The sequence below is a fragment of the Camellia sinensis genome, chromosome 4 (assembly GCF_055761805.1).
Source record: "Camellia sinensis isolate YWXY chromosome 4, ASM5576180v1, whole genome shotgun sequence".
Taxonomy (NCBI): Eukaryota; Viridiplantae; Streptophyta; class Magnoliopsida; order Ericales; family Theaceae; genus Camellia; species Camellia sinensis.
The window spans coordinates 67,573,588-67,594,268 of NC_138964.1; the positions used below are offsets into that span (position 1 = coordinate 67,573,588).

General features: G+C 36.4%; 4 protein-coding genes across 11 annotated transcripts; all 4 read left to right on the forward strand.

The window, feature by feature from the left end:
* The first annotated feature begins 380 nt into the window (after positions 1-380).
* LOC114271229 (uncharacterized) lies at positions 381-6,992 on the forward strand. 8 transcript variants are annotated; one of them, XM_082925141.1, is made up of 8 exons: positions 397-538; positions 659-896; positions 2,221-2,723; positions 2,923-3,012; positions 4,707-4,752; positions 5,801-5,883; positions 5,981-6,097; positions 6,771-6,992. In XM_082925141.1, the coding sequence occupies exons 3-8, from the start codon at positions 2,694-2,696 to the stop codon at positions 6,873-6,875; spliced, it is 471 nt and encodes a 156-aa protein (XP_082781267.1). In that variant the 5' UTR covers positions 397-538; positions 659-896; positions 2,221-2,693; the 3' UTR covers positions 6,876-6,992. The 8 variants fall into 8 exon arrangements, 5 of the variants coding, with proteins under 5 accessions (XP_082781267.1, XP_028068641.2, XP_082781268.1 ...); XM_028212840.2 differs by having other exon boundaries at positions 2,655-2,723; XM_082925142.1 differs by having other exon boundaries at positions 659-865.
* Positions 6,993-12,293: 5,301 nt separating this feature from the next.
* LOC145823817 (uncharacterized) lies at positions 12,294-13,218 on the forward strand. The gene is made up of 2 exons (XM_082923342.1): positions 12,294-12,732; positions 13,121-13,218. The coding sequence occupies exons 1-2, from the start codon at positions 12,294-12,296 to the stop codon at positions 13,216-13,218; spliced, it is 537 nt and encodes a 178-aa protein (XP_082779468.1).
* A 568-nt stretch (positions 13,219-13,786) lies between these two features.
* Positions 13,787-14,251, forward strand: LOC145823818 (uncharacterized). Its single transcript, XM_082923343.1, has one exon. The coding sequence runs from the start codon at positions 13,787-13,789 to the stop codon at positions 14,249-14,251; it is 465 nt and encodes a 154-aa protein (XP_082779469.1).
* Positions 14,252-14,863: 612 nt separating this feature from the next.
* Positions 14,864-15,439, forward strand: LOC145823819 (uncharacterized). The gene has a single exon (XM_082923344.1). The coding sequence runs from the start codon at positions 14,864-14,866 to the stop codon at positions 15,437-15,439; it is 576 nt and encodes a 191-aa protein (XP_082779470.1).
* Positions 15,440-20,681: the final 5,242 nt, after the last annotated feature.

The following is a 20,681-nucleotide window of genomic DNA, read 5'->3' on the forward strand; positions in this document are numbered from 1 at the left end:
CCTGTCAAAATCGAGAAAATTGAAACTACAGAGACCAAATTGACACACTGTGTAAAGTACAGGGACCAAATTGACACATTATTTGACATTCCATTAAATTAATTTAACAACCGTTATTTATTGGACTAAAATGACACAATCTGTTAAATTAAGGAGCAAAATCGAGCAAATTGAAACTACATGGACTAAATTGACACATTATGTAAAGTACATAGACTATTTACATAATTTACCCTTTTAACTAAAACATATAATCATCAAACAAAACCTAAAATAAACAAAAATCCTTTAATCCACTACAACAAAATTTGCCTATTACCACGTTTTTTAGGCAACGTTTTTCTGAAAAACGCTGTGAAAGACCGAAAGTGAAATTAAGACACGCGTGTTGCACCTTATAACGATGATCCGTCTCCTTTGTCCCCATTTCTCTTTCCGTCATATCGTTTTCTCTTCCATTTCTCTGTATCGTTTTCTCTCTCCGTCCTACATCTAGGGTTTTCTCTGTCTCCTCATGCCCCTTGAGAGGTTCACCAGGGTTGATTCCGATCACTTGTTCAGATCTAATTCTAAATCCATCGATTCTTGTATTAATTTGATTGAAATTTCTTGATGGTTTTTTTTGTTTTCCTTGATTCTGATTCTAATGATTTTGCAGAGGAAGATGGTTCGGTTAAGTTGCACAAATCTGTGGGGTTACGAGACCGAGGAGTGAAGAAGGATCAAGATCATCGGGATTGAGACAGGGACTGAGACCGATCAAGTCGGAGCAAGAGGAAACCAGCTGATGAAATGATAGGCTGTTCCAAGAAAGCTCGAGCGCGATGGCGTTGGATGCGCTCTACCTGTTGAAGCTCCTCCTCAGGTCTGGCCCTCCCGTCGCTACCATCCCTCAGGTCTTCTCTCTCTCTCTCTCTCTTTCTCTCTCTCTCTATTGCTCAATCAGATCTTCGATCTGGCCTCTCTACAGTGGAATTTTTTTTTTAATCTTTTCACTTGCTATTTTTGGTCTGCTCTCTTTTCAATAAAATCACATTCACTTTGATCTTTTTGCTTTTATAACTTCCAACTATTATCATCTGAAGAACATCTCTGGTATCAATGATTTACTAATATTTATGACTTTACTGTATTGATGTATACTCAAACCCAAGTTCAATTAGGCACACGAAGACATTGATGGTTGATCGGGATTTAAGTGTCAAATTTTGGTTATAGTTGAGAATTTCCTGTAATTTTTTTTCATGTTGATGTATTTAGATTCAAAATTAGCTAAGAATCTATTTTCATAATTTTCATTTGGTCTCTAATATTTACATAAAATTGACTCCAATTGCAAGCTTAAATATCAGATTTGTTAATAGTTTAAATCAAATTGGGATGTGTAATACTTCTTTGGAGTAATTATGAAGGATGCTTGTTTTTGTTTGAGGGGAATTTAGATCCATCTCATAATGCTAGTAGTATTTATGAAGTTGACAATTTTGTAGAATTATATAATTGAGAGAGAGAATGTTGGGAGGAGGTACACAGAAAATCTTGTTCTTCTCGTAAGAGAACTGAATTAGGTTCTTCAAGATATATGGATGGTCAAGTTCGATTTTCTGGAATTTTGACCCAAGAATTGTCACAAAATCTTGGTAATCATGCTAAGTAGATTCCCATGACTTGTTATTGAAAATTTTGTAATTGGCATGCCTTGTGTTCTTTTCCTTGTTAATAAATTTTCATATTCCTGTAGTCCTCTCTCTCTCTCTCTCAAACAAAATTGTGAAAATTTTGAATCCTTACACATTGATGTTTACAAGTGCTGAACTTATTCACATATAGTTTTCAATTGTTCTGGTGTGACAACAGTATATCATGATTAAGTGTGCTTTTCTCATCTATGTATGAATGCTGGCAATCATACATCTATATATGCAGCATCTATGCTTGTGAGGATATATCTACATATTCATATTTGTATCTATGTACATATGCATGCGAGACCTATTCATTTTATGTACCACTGAAAATGTTATGAATACCGCGCAGCTGAAAATTTGAAAACTTATCCTTCTTAAGCACACTAGATTTGTAAGAAGGTGGAATAAAAAACTAGCATGAGTCTTGGTATTTTGCTGCCTCATTTTAGTATTTTGCGAAGAGTAAAAAACAAAGAATACCCCTACTGATGTTTGCAGCAATTTATCATCAATTTTGCTTTCATATGGACAGATATTGGCCAACAATAGTTTCTTCCTGAACTGCAATAACCTAACCATTGTAGCTGGTTCTTATGAAGGCAAGTATCTTGTTTATTGTTGGAACATGTCATATTCTGGTTGGACTTTCATTTTGCCACTGTTGAATTAAGAACTCACAAAATGATAGCATTTGCTGGGGCCCACATAATAGAAGAATTTCTGGCTTTCTACTTCATATATCCTTTAATCCTTAGGCCCCATAACCATATAGATACAAGGTGTTGTTCACCCCTCTCAGAGTTATGTATTTAATTGTCAGTATTTCTTTTTTAAGCCTTTGAATTCTTGTTTTTCATGTTAGTTAGATATGATCAATGCTTGCTTTAGGATTTGGATAGGCATCTACACTCTTATTCTTATTTAATCAACAAAGGACTTTTATTGGATCATTTTGGGTATCTTCAGATTTCTTTAACTGGAACAAAGTCAAGATACGCTATTGTGATGGTGCATCTTTTGCTGGGCACCCTGAAAGTGAGTTTAAGGCAAGTCCAGTGGATGTTTTTCAGCTTGGTCAGGAATTATGCAAATTCTATTTTTTACATGTAGTGTGTGTGAATGTGTGTGTGTGTGTGTGTGTGTGTGTGTGTGTGTGAGAGAGAGAGAGAGAGAGAGAGAGAGAGAGAGAGAGAGATTTGACTAATTATGTCATCTCTTCATCTTTTCTCTATAGAATGGAACAGAACTATTCTTCAGGGGTCAGCTTATTTGGGAAACACTTATGGATGAGCTCTTGTCAATTGGATTGTCTAATGCTAGACAGGTATTGTTCTTAATTTTATAATAAAATTACTTTTTTTTTGGGGTTAAATTAGAGAAGTTGATAAAACATTATTCATAATTAAGCTTGTAGATGACTAATTCCTTATTCAATGGTCATTATTTCTGGGAACATAGTAACAGATTTCTTCCTTACTGTTATTTAAGGTGAAAAAGCGAACTGAGACAAGAAGACCTCCTAAGGAAGTGCAAAGTGATGGCTTCATCGAAGCGAGCTGGACACTAAGGAAATTGTAAAAAATAAATAAATAACATAGACAAAAACTCAATAATTCCCAAAAGTATGATGCATTTAACATTTCAAATAATAAATATCCATCAAAAGCATAAAGCATCCAATACAATCCGACATTCCAAATACTAATATCTCACAAAAATTTAAGATATCCAACAACAAAAATCTTAAGAAAAATTTCATTTCAGTTGAGGTTTTTTTTTTTCCTCCTTTCCATTTAATTAAAAATCGAAACAACAAAATTTCCAAATAAAATAATAATAATATCAACAACTCCATACTATTTCATGACCCATTTTGTAATAGCCACTTCATTGTCATAATTCTAAGACTCACAATAGCTGCTAATTTTTTTTCTTCTGTTTTTCCGTATATGAAATTGATTACAAGATATCGCCTAAAAGACAACCAAGTAGTGCTACATACTTTATCCATCTAGAAAAATAAAAAGAAAACTACAATACTTTAGACTATGAAGCATGGAATTTCGATAAACATGCCATACTTGTACCAACCAAGTTGACTATGAAGCATGGGTACAAATCATGTTGAGCGCCCAGCGAAAGAAAAACACATAAGAGGTTGATAATTTCTATCGAGATGGAGATGGTTTTTTTTTTTGTTTTTTTTTTATGGGCTTGCTCCTTTGTTCATATTTGTTCCGTTCTGTGCTTATCAATTTTTAATATGCCTTAAAATGGGTTGTGATGGACAATTTTTGTTTTCCCTTGCAGCTATTTTTGCTGCTATTTCAGCTACGAGGCCTCGAGTGGATGTAGCTTATTGCATACATGCTTTGGCTAGACAATTATCAAAGACAAAATTGGCGGTATGTGTTGAGGAAAATCATATTTTTATAATGGAAACTTATCCTATGGAGCACATTTTTGTGCTAACGTAACTGCAACTAATCAAAGTTACAATTTAAAGTGCTTTCAGGGTATAATCTAAGAAATATATAGTGATCGTCAGATTTATAAATGCATGCAATATTTCTTTATGTTTAAGTGAATAAGATTTAACGAGTGGAGAGTAAGTTGAAGTAACACTTCTTCTATTTTATGCTTTTTAGTATTTTTTCCTCACTCAAGTACTAGTGCCAAGTATTTTAAGATGTGGGACAAATTGAATATATGAAATATAATATTATTTTTATTAAAATATCTTAACGGTTTTTTTTTTTTTGCAGTGGAGTATATGAGTTTGCCTGCGAGTCAGTACTCTGTGTTGGATGCAGGGAGTATTGAGAGAGTTGACAATAGCACCTTCAGGTGTTACGTATACAATTTCAAGTTCTTTGCTTTTGAAGTGTGCCCTGTTTTGTTGGTTAGAGTTGAAGAGGAACCAAATGGTTACGTGTCCTTTTATGTGTCCTTTTCTCCTAATGATTACTTTGTTTTTTTGTTTTTGTGTTTTTTTCCCTTGCATTTTGTTTATGGCAGCTTGAAGGTTCACCAATTGTGGTTGCACAGAATGAGAAGATTGATGGTAAGAAGTTCATTCAAATTCTCTTTGTTTGTTGCAAAATGGTACAATTAGATTGTATAAGCAATGACTGGATTAGACAGTAATGTTTGATCTACTTTGATAGGATTTTTGTTTGTAGTGGGGTTTAATCTGCTTCAGTCTGATCTGTTGGGAACAACACCATAATTGCTAGAATCATTTTTTTTTTTAATGTTCAAGTATGTTGATTACATAGTTTTGTTTGAAATATCCTCTTCAAAAATGGGGCAAAAAGGTTCTTATTGATATGAAATAGTAAATTATGCTTTAAATATTTGGACAATGCATGACCTCACTTCTTACAAGCTAGTTTACAATTTGATGAATTTATTGCAGCAAGGATAACATGTACTTCTGCAACCAATGCTGGTCATATTTTGAGTTTTGTCACACCAGTTTTCTCGTTTTGTGTAGTTATTATTTATCATAAATTATTGAATAAGATTTATGCAAAGTTTAAAACCGATAATCGTGTGAATCATATTGAATCGCAATGAATCGTAAATTGGATCTTGCAATTCACTCAATTTCCGATTCAACACCATGATTCCCATATTTCCAAAATAAATTTCAAACCAATAATGTAGTTTACTAACTTTAATAATTGAAATTATAAACTTTTCCAACACTTTGTAATTTTTTTTTTGGTCTTCCAACTGATTCATAATTTCCTCAAAATTTTAAGAATGCTGTGCAACATTTAAAGGGTTGCTTGCCAACGTAACTGCTTCCTAGTGATGAAATGAATAGGTGCAAAAAGTATGTTCAAGGGAATTTTATTTGACATCCAGAATCATAAAATAGTACTGTTTTATTAATGCCATGTAACTTTTTTACTTATAACATTTCCAAATAATCCAGACTACCCAAAATTATGTACTCTGTTCAGGGGAAGTTTGTTTGACATCGAGAATCATATTTTAGTGGAATGTTGCACTTTATTTTTAGCTTAAATTTTTTGGTTCTGAGTTGAATTATGAAATGCTTTTTTTCAGGAGTGCTTTGACACTGATTTGGTGTGGGCATGCAGCTTCTATGGTGAATAGAGTATCATGCAATAGGAAACAGAGCGACTCCTCGGTGGATGTACTCACTTCAGATATAGCTATTGAGGTAATTGCTAATTGGCTTCTCTTCTAGCTGCGACATTTCATTTTGGAAGTTGTTTTTATTTTTTGCAAAATTTCTTTTGTTGTCATGTGAATTCCAGGTCAGCATTGAGATTCCTTTTGCATTTCAACCAATTCCCGTGCAAGCCATTGAATCAACCGACACTCAAGTACTAGAACAAATATTGAGGATTATGCTTCCTTGCTTTATGGCACAGGTTTGTGATTTAGATATTTTCCCCCTTTAAATCAAATTCAAGATGAAACTTGGTTCTTAGGAAATTTTGTCTTTACCTCACAAATTTGAATTTCTTTAGTCAATTTTAGTTACTTAAGGTTAAATGAATGTTGCAATTTGTCTCATATTTATATGATAAGCTGATTATGTTGAATTATATTTATGCTCTATAAGCCACTTGATTGAGTCATTTGCCACATAAAAACAGGATGGTTAGTCTTGTGCGCTTGACAGGTTTCATTTGACACCATTTCACAATAAACACGAATTGTATTTCATTTTTTGTGTTATAATAGACTTTTTCCACAGGTATTATTGGGTATCACACTTCCTGAATTAGATTTTGGATCACATGCAATGTTTGTAGGGTAAATAGGGATCAGACAATTAATGGAATGTGAATTTTACGAATCTGGGTGTTATAATGAGGGGAAAATGAAGCATTGGTTCTTTTTACCTGCTTGTTTGCATACTATCACTTTTAGGGTAAATTATGTTCATTTCTGATATAAATATATGAAAAACTTATCGACGTGTATGGTTCAAGAGTGAGGTTGTGACCTCTGAGGTTGATTTATGATATAAATAATTTTTTTTTCAATTATATATTTATTGGGTGTATTGAAGTGTAATGCTTTGTTGTATCATTGCAGAGCCAACATGATGAGTTGGAGGCAAAGTTTTTCGAGGAGAGAGCACCTTTGAAGCTAAATAGCAAAGCACACTCCATATTATTATTATTATTATTATTAAAATGAGAGTATTAGGAATTTTTATTTTTATTTTTTTGTATTAACATAATGTGATTTGAGGTTTTTGTTTTTGGTTATGGAAAATTGGAATACTGACTCATATTATGGTATATGTTTTGAAAATGGTGATGGATTATAGGTTGGTTGTTATTTATTATTATTTTATTTTTATTTTATTTTATTTTTTGAGGAAAAAGGTTTGCTTTGAACAGAAGTTGAAATATCATACATTTGATTTTTTTTTGGAAAAAAAAGTAAAGGTGGCGTTTTTGAAAAACGTCGCAAAATGACGTCATAATTTCGTCATGTTAACTCCTCTGACGGAAATAGTTAACGGATGTAAAGAATTGGTGACGCTGTTAAAAAACGTCGTCTAAAGTCTATAGTGGCATTTTCAAAACGCCACAAAGATATGACGGCGGCCGTATTAGCGACGAATTTTTAAAACGTCGTCTTATTTTTTTGCGGCGTTTTTAACACTTTGTGCGGCGTTTTAAAAACGCCGCTAAATCTCGATTTTCCTGTAGTGATCTTTCACCATCGAAGATAAATCAAAGGTCAAAATGTAGAGCATGGTGAGCATTATATTTTGACCAGTAGAGATCAAAATCCAACGACATCCAAAAAATATTGTTTTTCCTCTTCTAAGGCTTGAGATAGAAATTTTTTAAACATTGAGTATGTCTTTTAGCATTTTTAGGCGTTATTTTAATAATATAACACTTGAAGGGATTATGATTTTAATAACGATGTATGTATTGTATAAAAAAAATGAAAAGTTTTCAAATTCTTTTTTAAAACGTTTCCTATTAGTTAACTATGGATATTTTATGAATCATGGAATTAAAAAATGTATCTATAAAATGAGAAATTTCTAAATTTTGATAAAATCCTAAAAACTTGAGATGTTGAATTTGAGATTTTACGGTTAAATTTATGAGAAATGACACGTGTTAAAACTTATGTTTTATGAATAATATGAAATTGAAAGTATGAAATCAAAAGGATGAGACCGAGGAAAATCTTATTGAGAATATTGAAAATTTTGAGTTTATTTTAAACATTGATTAAATTGAAGATATTGACATTTTGAGAGAGGATGAGAATTATTTATTATGTTGATATTGATGGGAATTATTTATTATGTTGATATTGATGGGAATTATTGTCTTTTGAAATATACATTTCGGACAGAGAATTATTCTGGCAATTGGTGGATGGTTGTCTTGATTGTTGTAAAACTCTCATGTAAACTAGGTAAATTGGAATATTTACAAATTCATGTATAGTATTGATCATGGCATAATCTCATGATCTAATTTTTGCATTTGATTTGAGAAATTGGCTTTGGAAAATATTCGTTGGAAATATTTGAAATGTGTTGTGTTATGAGGTAAATAACTTAGTGCATCTGGTTAGGAGGTGTAGAATTAAGAATTAAGTTGGCTTGAGGTCTATGGTGAAAGTCTGAAAATACGCGAGGAGTAGGTACTGTAAAGCCCCTGAAATATGTATTTATTTTTAAGACCCTAATGATGAATTATTTTCTTAAAGCCCTCGTTTACTTGAATTAATTCGAATCTTCTCGATTAGCAATTACTATTTTTTTTATTTTTATTTTATCAAAACAGAAATTTCCTAACCTAATTTAATTCTACCTAGGTAACATGTATTTAACTTCAAGCCCTCATTTCTTTTTTAAACTTGTCCCATCTTGTACCTTGGTATACCATCAATCTTGCAATATATATATATATATATATATATGTGTGTGTGTGTGTGTGTGTATAAACACCTTGAGGGATGTGCCTAGGACCAAAATTAATAAAAAATTTGCCCCATCACACTCCTCCAAGGCCGGTCCTCCTAGGGAAGGGAGAGAGAAGCCAATTTTCTAAGACCATGATTATGAGATTCTAGAGAAACACAACCTAGTGACCTACCTAGGATGCAAAATCCAAGAATTAGTTTTATTACAACTAGATGTGGCCTTAACCAATGGAACACACCTCCTAAGTCCCTTCCATTCCTTTAGAACTCAAGCAAAATCCTAACTTTCCATCCAATTCCAACTAAAGGGCTTTTATGTCCTTTTACCCCAAATTTGGCTATATATACCACACCCTCCCTAGCTTGCAAACATACACACAACACACTCAGTCACACACACATTTTGGTTAGAGAGAGAGAGGAGAGCAAGGAAGAGAAGTCTAGAGGAGGAGAGGGAAGAAGAGAGTTTCTTGTGCAAAGATAGAAGGTAAGCCACCAACACAACCTTCTCTTCATTTTCTTTTCTAATGCATGTTCTTTTAAAGATTTTAAGTGATGTTTTAGATCTGTTATTATCATGTTCTTATGTTAAAAATACTAAGATTTGAGTATTGTTTCCATCTCTCATATATTTTACCCATTTTGGCACAAAGCCATCTTCTTTTGTACACATCTCTCAACTTTTCAAGGGTACTCTTTCAAAAAAAATTTCTGAGTTAAACATGTGATAGTTAGCATATTTTGTTCACAAAAGAAATGAAACTTTCCCATGGTGGAACCCCCTTTTTATAAATTTCCTTGTTTTGGGCATTCCACCTTAAAACCTATTTTTTTCAGTCAACTTTAAAACATTCCAGAAAAATGTACAAAAATATTCTGAACCTATATTTTATGTCAAAACCTTCCTTAAGGAGTTATCTTTCAACGAAAATTGGTTTGATCGAAAAACATTGAGTGGTTTGCAAGAAAATCAAGTTTTCGTAACAGTCGACAGATTTGGACAGATTCTGGACAGATTCTGGAACAGTGCTGGACTATTTTCTAAATAACTTAAAATCGGGAAAAGCAATCCCATTTCCGAAAAATGTTCTAGGAACTAGATCAAATTCTCTACGAACCATAGGAAAACCGAGTCCGGTGGATGAACCTAAGTAGTCCTTCCATATTAACCTTCATGTGATGTTAAATCTGGAAATTTGTTATGTTTGGATGTTTTATACCCTTGTATTCATGAAAATGTTGAATGGCCTATTATCATATCTTGGCATAATGTTGTATGGGTATGTTATGTTATTTATCTTCTTATCTTGAGGAGGCATGCTTATGTGAATTTTATTTTATTGTTTAGTTGGACTAACCTGGACTTAAAACACTTAATTCAACGGGAAACCTAATTGGGTGGGTATTGGGTTTTTCAACATTTGAGTAATGAAAAGATGAGAATACGTGGTATATGGTATATTGGGATGAGTTCCCTATTTAAAAGTTAAAGTCTTGCGCAAGTGGTTTTCGGAACCGTTGAACGGAGCGGTTGTATTCGGACCCTAGGTGGTTTGGTGTAAGGAGGGATTCGAGCAAGGCCCTATTTCTACCATCTCCTTTGAGGCCCTGCGGTTGGCGCTACACGGTATATAACCGTTGGTAGGCATCCGAGGTTAGTTCTACAACAAAGCAGCAAAAGAGGGGGCATACCAAATAATCCGCCTCCGATTCTTGTGGTTGGGAGAACGGAATCTCTTTGGGGGATTTCTAGTTTACTGACATCTAAGTTAACTATTTATTTATTTATTGATTTATTTATTGGAATATCATGCTTTACTACTTGATGTTATATTTTGTGATTGTGTATTGGATTGGGAAAAAGGGGTAGGGTGTGTGCGTGTGTTTACTGGGCATTCAAAGCTCACGGCGTATCATGCCAGGTGACGAAGAGGAACTCATAGCTGGAGATGTCGAACCTGAAACATTTGAAGACTTTTGGCTATCCTAGAATATAAGAAGTTTCTTTTTGATATTTTTGTAAGACTCATGTGAGGTTTAAAACTTTCTTTTTAAGATGTAATGTAATGGAACAATCTTTTTAATCAAGTATATTGTGGTTATTATGTATTATATCCTATGTATGTACCTTATCGTTACTTATGAGACCTTGTGTCAATACCTTTTAAGATCTGTCAAAAGGGTAGTGCGCTGCCTAAGAAAGCTGGACTTAGAAGGGAGGTTGTCTGACTCCTCTGGCGATCTGGGATCTTACTGGTTATTGACCATAGGACTCATTAGTGACTCTCCCTTGACTGCAACCAATGGTGTAGAACCGGGGCGTCACAACTTGGTATCAGAGCCTAGGTTCAACCCTTACCCACGCGTTTCGACCCGCGGTTAGAGACTACCTTGCCCTGACTATGTTAGAATCTTCTTGACCTATCTTAGGGAATTTTTTCAAATTTCAGGCACACCAACCTCAACTCATGAGGACCTACTTCAGAATCGTAAAATGGTTTTAACTTTGAGTAAGGCCTCACATCGCGCAATAGGGGGTACTATTAGTTCTACGCATCTTCTATCGATTGTCGTACCCTCATCTTGTATTCATAACCTTTATTCAATGTCATCCTTTTCCAAAATTAAGTCTTGTCCATCTGGTCCTGTTTTATGTACTACTATTTATTCGACCTCCTTTGACCCTTGATTATTTTATTTAGCCCAAGACTTCTTGTAAATAATTTCATTTTCTTTACTCGGTGATGAATCTTGGATATTCAATTTGAAACGCGGATGGCCAACGCAGTTTCAAGTTAAATATCTAGTTTAGTCACTACATCTATGACCTTGATCACATTGAAGTTCGAAACCATAACATCATACCATTCATCCATATTTTAGTTAATCCTTATATTATCACCATAACTGCTTCGTATTCTTCATCTCCACTTCAATCCAATTTTAGGAATCTTGTAATTATTATTATGTATATATGAAGTTGTGCTGTGTGAACACCCTAGGATAATTAAACTCTAACTTAAGATTAGTTGCTTACCCATAAGGAATTGCCTCTGTAGTTAGAATTTGACTTACGCCTCACCCCATTCAAAGAACAACAAATGGTGGACCATACTTCGAGACAAGTAATAACATGAGCTTGCAAGCAACCATAGAAATGCGGTACCAGGAAATTGAAACCTTAAGAGTGGACTAGTAACCGTGGCTAAAATCCCGAACCCTATCAAGAATCAAATTTTGGAGGAGTCGTACCATTTTTGTGGAAATAATCAGCACAACATTGACTTCAGAATGAAAGGAGGTAGAATCCAAGAGGATTTGGAGCTTATGGAAAGAAAACCCAACTTCATGAGGGACCAGAAAGGAGCAACCAGAAGGCAACCTGCAGAGTCTTTGCCTTGCAAACCCGTCTGTAATTGAGGGTAATTTAGTGCTATACAATTCTTGGGTGCATGTTTTATTGATATTGGTGCATCACATTCTTTTATATCCTCTACTTGTGCTAAACCATTAGAACTGGTAGGAGAACCCTTAGAAACTGCCTTAGATGTAATGTCACCTATGGGAGGATGTGTTCGGATAAGATTGATCTGTAAGGACTGTAAAATAGGAATGTCGAACCTACACTTAACTTGCAACCTACGTGTCATGGAAATGTCGGACTTCGATATCGTTTTGGGCATGGACTGGTTGTCTGCCCACCGAGCGGTGATCGACTGCCGTCAGAGGAAAGTGGTAGCTCACACGCATGACGGAACACGTTTCCAGTTTAAGGGGGATAGACAAGACCCCATGGCTTCAACAAAACATCAGATGCAGTGGCGCGATCAACTTGTCGGTATGATAGCAAGCCTGATTCTAAATGAGGAAGGTCGAGGAGAGTCAGAGCTTCCGCGCGTAGTGTGCGATTATGCAAATGTATTTCCCATGGAATTACCAGGATTGCCACCAACCCGGGAGGTCGATTTTAATATTGAGCTACAACCTGGAACCACCCCAATATCCATGGCTCCGTATCGCATGGCACCAGCAGAACTGCGAGAATTGAAGACACAACTACAGGAATTGCTCAAGAGAGGATTCATTAGGCCAAGTACTTCGCCATGGGGAGCACCCGTGTTGTTTGCTAAAAAGAAGGATGGATCGTTGAGGCTATGCATCGATTATCGTCAACTCAATCGAGTCACGATTAAGAACCGCTACCCACTCCCAAGGATTGATGACCTTTTTGACCAACTTAAAGGCTCAAGGTGCTATTCAAAGATCGATCTCAGGTCGGGTTACCATCAACGACGAGTCAAGGAGGAGGATATACCAAAGACTGCCTTTCGTACTAGATATGGCCACTATGAATTTGTAGTAATGCCCTTCGGACTAACCAATGCATCAGCAGTATTCATGAGCCTAATGAATAAGATATTTAGACCATGCCTTGACTAGTTTGTAGTAGAGTTCATTGATGACATCTTGGTATATTCAAGGTCTGAAGAAGAGCATGAGCAACATTCAAGGATTGTCCTTCAAGTTCTTAGGGAAAATCGGTTATACGCCAAGGCAAGTAAATGTGAGTTCTGGTTGAATGAAGTAAAATTCTTAGGGCACGTGGTATCAAAAAATGGGATTGCGGCGGATCCAACCAAAGTGGAGGCAGTATTAGATTGGAGACAACCAAAAACTATGTCGGAGATCCGCAACTTTTAGGATTGGCCGGTTATTACCGAAGATTCATCCAAGATTTCTCCAAACTAGCTAAACCAATGACTCGTTTGACGCAAAAAGGAGTAAAGTATGAGTGGGACGAAGCTTGCGAAAAATCCTTCCAAGAGCTAAAGAAGAGGTTAACTAGTGTGCTACTTTTTGACCACCCAGAAAGAGAAAAGGGGTACACTGTGTATTGCGATGCATCTAAAGAAGGGTTAGGTTGCGTGCTCATGCAAAATGGAAAGGTGGTTGCATATGGATCCAGACAGTTGAAACCTCATGAGCGCAACTACCCCACCCACGACTTGGAGTTAGCAGCCGTGGTTTTTGCCCTAAAGCAATGGCGACATTACCTGTACGGGGAACAATTTGAGATTTTCACAGATCACAAGAGCTTGAAGTATCTATTCACGCAGAAGGACCTTAACTTGAGATAGAGACGATGGATGGAGTATCTTGAGGATTTCCAGTTCACTCTCTCGTATCACACTGGTAAGGCCAATGTAGTAGCAGATGCTCTAAGTCGTAAGAGCAGAGGGATGATGGCTAAGATCTCCGTCAAGGAATGGGATATGGTTAAGACACTCAGTGAGTTCAGGATCCAAGTAGAATCTCAAGATACAAAGGCATGTCTTAGTGCGCAGAAGGTGATGCCTAAGTTAATGAATGAGGTCATAGAGGCCCAGAAGCATGATCAAGAGATAGCCTACATCAAGGGACGTCTGGAATCAAGAGAGCCCATGCCCGATTGGGTAATTCACCCCAATGGGAGTTTAAGGTACCAAGGTAGATTGTTTGTACCTAGTGACGAGTTACTTAAAGAAAAGGTACTGAAGGAATGTCATCATTCTGCATTTGCGGTACATCCAGGAAGAACAAAAATGTACCAAGATTTGAAGAGGCAATATTAGTGGAATGGGATGAAGGAGGAAGTGGCTAAATTTGTAACAAAATGTTTGACATGCCAACAATTGAAAGCGGAACATCAGAAACCAGGAGGAATGTTGCAACCTCTACCAATAGCCGAATGGAAGTGGGAGTATGTGACGATGGATTTTGTGACAGGGTTGCCTAAGTCACCTAGAGGGCACGACGCTATATGGGTAATAGTGGACCGTCTTACCAAGTCAGTATATTTCTTACCCTATAAGATGACCGACACCTTAGAGTCTATGTGCAGACTCTACATTGGGGAAATCATTCGACTACATGGAATTTCGGTATCTATTGTGTCAGATCGTGATCCACGATTCACCTCTCGATTTTGGGGAAGCCTGCAGGAAGCTCTTGGTACGGAGTTATGTTTTAGCACCGCCTTTCACCCGCAGACAGACGGACAATCTGAACGCACTATCCAGACGCTCGAGGATATGTTGAGAGCTTGCACAATGGATTTTCAAGGAAGTTGGGAACGACACCTACCCCTAATTGAATTTGCCTACAACAACAGCTTCCAAGCTAGCATCGGTATGGCACCCTTTGAAGCATTACACGGACGACCTTGTAGATCGCCGATTTGTTAGATGGAAGTAGGTGACGCAAATCTGGTAGGACCCGAACTTGTCTTAGAAACTACTGAGAAGGTCAAATTGATCCGACAACGGTTGAAGACTGCTCAGGACCATCAGAAGAATTATACAGATAGGAGGAGGAGACCGTTGATGTTTGAAGTAGGCAGCCACGTGTTCCTAAAGGTGCAACCCAGGCGTGGAGTCGTACGTTTTGGGAGAAAGGGGAAGCTGTCACCACGATATATTGAACCTTTGGAGGTATTGGAAAGAGTGGGCGAAGTAGCATATAGACTAGCTCTACCCCCGCAGTTAGCAGGAATCCACAACGTCTTCCATGTGTCTATGTTGAGAAAATACATCGCTGACCCGTCACACGTCCTCAAATGGGAAGATATCAGCCTTGACAAGGATGTTACATTCAAAGAAGGACCGGTAGCAATACAGGACAGTCGAGAGAAGAACCTCAGAGGCAAGACGGTTCACTTGGTGAAAGTGCTGTGGCGTCACCGGGGAATTGAGGAATCTACTTGGGAGCGCCAGGATTGGGTGAAGGCAAATTACCCCGAGCTTTTCGAAAGCAGTATGTAACTGAATTTCGAGGACGAAATTGTTTTAAGGGGGATAGGTTATAAAGCCCCTAAAATATGTATTTATTTTTAAGACCCTAATGATGAATTATTTTCTTAAAGCCCTCATTTACTTGAATTAATTCGAATTTTGTCGATTAGCAATTACTATTTTTTTTATTTTTATTTTATCAAAACAGAAATTCCCTAACCTAATTTAATTCTACCTAGGTAACATATATTTAACTTCAAGCCCTCATTTCTTTTTTAAACTTGTCCCAAAATAGTACTTGTATCTTGTACCTTGGTATACCATCAATCTTGCAATATATATATATATATATATATATATATGTGTGTATAAACACCTTGAGGGATGTGCCTAGGACCAAAATTAATAAAAAATTTGCCCCATCACATTCCCCCAAGGCCGGCCCTCCTAGGGAAGGGAGAGAGAAGCCAATTTTCTAAGACCATGATTATGAGATTCTAGAGAAACACAACCTAGTGACCTACCTAGGATGCAAAATCCAAGAATTAGTTTTATTACAACTAGATGTGGCCTTAACCAATGGAACACACCTCCTAAGTCCCTTCCATTCCTTTAGAACTCAAGCAAAATCCTAACTTTCCATCCAATTCCAACTAAAGGGCTTTTATGTCCTTTTACCCCAAATTTGGCTATATATACCACACCCTCCCTAGCTTGCAAACATACACATAACACACTCACTCACACACAAATTTTGGTTAGAGAGAGGGAGGAGAGCAAGGAAGAGAAGTCTAGAGGAGGAGAGGGAAGAAGAAGAGAGTTTCTTGTGCAAAGCTAGAAGGTAAGCCACCAACACAACCTTCTCTTCATTTTCTTTTCTAATGCATGTTCTTTTAAAGATTTTAAGTGATGTTTCAGATCTGTTATTATCATGTTCTTATGTTAAAAATACTAAGATTTGAGTATTGTTTCCATCTCTCATGTATTTTACCCGTTTTGGCACAAAGCCATCTTCTTTTGTACACATCTCTCAACTTTTCAAGGGTACTCTTTCAAAAAAAATTTCTGAGTTAAACATGTGATAGTTAGCATATTTTGTTCACAAAAGAAATGAAACTTTCCCATGGTGGAACCCCATTTTTATAAATTTCCTTGTTTTGGGCATTCCACCTTAAAACCTGTTTTTTTCAGTCAACTTTAAAAAATTCCAGAAAAATGTACAAAATTATTCTGAACCTATATTTTATGTCAAAACCTTCCTTAAGGAGTTAGATTTCAACTAAAATTGGTTTCATCGAAAAACATTGAGTGGTTTGCAAGAAAATCAAGTTTTCGTAACAGTCGACAGATCTGGGCAGATTCTGGAACAGTGCTGGACTATTTTCTAAATAAATTAAAATTGGGAAAAGCAATCCCATTTCTGAAAAATTTTCTAGGAACTAGATCAAATTCTCTACGAACCATAGGAAAACCGAGTCCGGTGGATGAACCTAAGTAGTCCTTCCATATAAGCCTTCATGTGATGTTAAATCTGGAAATTTGTTATGTTTGGATGTTTTATACCCTTGTATTCATGAAAATGTTTAATGGCCTATTATCATATCTTGGCATAATGTTGTATGGGTATGTTATGTTATTTATCTTCTTATCTTGAGGAGGCATACTTATGTAAATTTTATTTTATCGTTTAGTTGGACTAACCTTGACTTAAAACACTTAATTCAACGGGAAACTTAATTGGGTGGGTATTGGGTTTTCCAATATTTGAGTAATGAAAAGATGAGAATATGTGGTATATGGTATGTTGGGATGCGTTCCCTATTTAAAAGGTAAAGTCTTGTGCAAGTGGTTTTCGGAACCCTTGAACGGAGCGGTTGTATTCGGACCCTAGGTGGTTTGGTGTAAGGAGGGATTCAGGCAAGGCCCTATTTTTACCATCTCTTTTGAGGCCCTGCGGTTGGCGCTACACAGTATATAACCGTTGGTAGGCATCCGAGGTTAGTTCTGCAACAAAGCAGCAAAAGAGGGGGCATACCGAATAATCCGCGTCCGATTCTTGTGGTTGGGAGGACGGAATCTCTTTGGGGGATTTCTAGTTTACTGACATCTAACTTAACTATTTATTTATTTTGTGATTGTGTATTGGATTGGGAAAAAGGGGTAGGGTGTGTGCGTGTGTTTACTGGGCATTCAAAGCTCACGACGTATCATGCCAGGTGACGAAGAGGAACTCATAACTGGAGATGTCAAACCTGAAACATTTGAAGACTTTTGGCTATCCTAGAATATTAGAAGTTTCTTTTTGATATTTTTGTAAAACTCATGTGAGGTTTAAAACTTTCTTTTTGAGATGTAATGCAATGGAACAATCTTTTTAATCAAGTATATTGTGGTTATTATGTATTATATCCTATGTATGTACCTTATCGTTACTTATGAGACTTTGTGTCAATACCTTTTAAGATCTGTCAAAAGGGTAGTGCGCTGCCTAAGAAAGCTGGACTTAGAAGGGAGGCTAATCTGACTCCTCTAGCGATCTGGGATCTTACTGGTTATTGACCATAAGACTCATTAGTGACTCTCCTTTGACTGCAACTAATGGTGTAGAATCGAGGCGTCACAGGTACCAAGTTCGTTCCGGTTAGGAACCGGTAAAGTAGTTTTTGTAGCGCATAAAGAGTCTACTTGCAGACATTGGCTTAGGAATTACCAACGTCGTAGTTACCCTAATTGTTTTATCAAATGGATGATTGAATTGGTTATATATTCGAACAAGTGCATGGCATGAGAATTTCAAAATGAGAAAACTTATATTTTAACATTGGCATTTCATATGCATTGCACCTCATGATATTGTTAAATTGCATGCACTTTATTTTGATTATTTCTGCTAGGTTTTAAGCTCATCCCGTATTGGAAATCATTTTTTAGTTATTGACGGTGTGCCTTCGCCGAGATGAAGGCATAGAGGATTATTTTTGGAGCATAAGGCTCGACTTTGTGTTTTGTTTATTTTGCAAGCTAAGGGCTTTACATGTATTGGTTTTGAAAACTATTTTTGTTGTAACCGGGCTAAGCCTTAGAACTTGTGGCCTCTAGGGCATGAAACTGTATTTATTTAACTCTTATTATGTAATCACATGCTATAGATTCATGTCATGAGAATGATGAATGTATGAATGCATGTGATCACTTTTGTTAAATCGCAAGTGGACTCTATGAACAAAATACGGAGATTGATGTCACTATTAATTATTGAAGTTTTGAGTATATTTATCATTTTCATACGCTAAATCATGATGATAATGGGAATTGATGACAAATGTCAATTGATTTAGATATTTCAGATGTTAATATTTTGGGGGCGTTACAAGATAGGAGGTGAAGAGTTTAGATTCAAGCTACCCAATTCCCTTGAGGTCAACCAAACTTCATTCAAAATCACTCTAAAAATATTTTGAATAGCTATTAAATCAAGAACCCAAACCTTAGATCATAAGGAGGAAGATCAAAGCTTGGTCACACAACAATGGAGTGAGGAAAAGTAAAAATCAAAGGAACATAGAAAAGGAGGGCCAGGGGTTGGCCGGTAGATATGTAGAAGATTCTGCTTGTTGTTCAAAATTGTGAAATTAAATAAATAGATTTATGAAGAAAACAAATTATATACCAAGAACATATGCTGATAATTACAACTAAATTTCAACAGAAATACACAAAAAACAATAAAGGGTACAGAGACAAAATCGAAGCCTGCACGGAAGCAGTTTCCTTAAAACAGATTTCGTCGCCTCACGGGTCGAGTGCTTGAGGAAACCCGGCGTCTGTCTCCCAGGATACGACGGTCAAAACCAGCTATGGTAGAAGCACTATCTGTCTAGCTTAGCGAACAAAACAATGGCAGCACTCTCTCACAATAGGAACTATTAAGCAAACCGACTTGTAAAATGGAAGCAAAAATTTCTATATTGAAACTTGACAGGAGGGTCTCAATTTATACATGTATAGGGGAGAGATGAAAAGCCTCCAGCCTTTAAGGCTAGTCATTAAAACACCAAGCATCCATAGCCCCTTTCCACAAAATGAAAAGTATGGATGCCCAAAGGATTCACACCCTTTAGCCAAGAAAAAAGATTTAAATACTCTTTAAAATTCTATTCATGAATCTAACATCATGAAGCAATTTCTTGGCAATTTCTTATTCAAAACCCATTGGTTTTTGGCTCACTTGGACCCAACATAAAAAATGGTTAGGACCCACTTTAATATTTAATTAAAGTTACTACACTTTAATATTAAATTAAAGTCCCCAAAAATCATTTTTTCCAACAATCCCCCACATGAATAAAAATTGACCGAATGACTCAACAAACGGACATCGTTCAACAATAAAGACTCTGAGAGAGAGTACAACAGACTAACCCCGACATCAGAGAAGGTAGCTTTTGGCTTTGAACCTCTCCCAGTGAAAACCTATCAAGTTTACTGGCAGATCAGTGAATAAGACATCTTGAACTGCTCTACCGTTTATGTAAACTGAGACAATAGATCTCACACGGGAATTACTCCTACCACCATTATGTTCTCACTGGTGTGCCCTGTGTGGCCCTGGACACTAGCCTAGTTCAGCGAGTGGTTTCAAAGAATCTTGGCCTGCCCAATTCTTTTAGAAGCGGCCCCACTTCAAACTCACATAGGTGACTCTACTAAAGTATCCTGCAATACTTAGCTCAACAGCTTAACACATAAGAGTCATTAAAAGCTCAGCTTATCCTCTACACTTGCAGGTATCACTAATAGAAGGAATGGCTGGAGGTTTAACCTCCTCAGTGACATACCACCGTTACACGTAATTAGGTTGTCCCATTGAACCTAGATCTTGGGATCTCCAGTCAACTAGGTTGGGTTTCCATTCCGGTAACTTCCAAAGGCCTTAACCCCATTCCTTTTGACGATGTTTCGACTAACACTCGACTTAACCCTTTGGTTAGCGGATCCACAATGTTGTCCTTAGACTTTACATAGTCTAAAGAGACAACTCCATTTGAGAGTAGTTGTCGTATACGACGGATATGTCTAGACTTTCCATTATACATATTACTCTGTGCCCTACCAATTGCAGATTGACAATCACAATGAATACAAATAGCTGGCACAGGTTTAGACCAACGTGGAATATCTTCAATAAAATGGCGAAGCCATTCTGCTTCTTCCGTTGCTTTATCCAAAGTAATAAACTCTGATTCCATCGTTGATCTAGATATACACATTT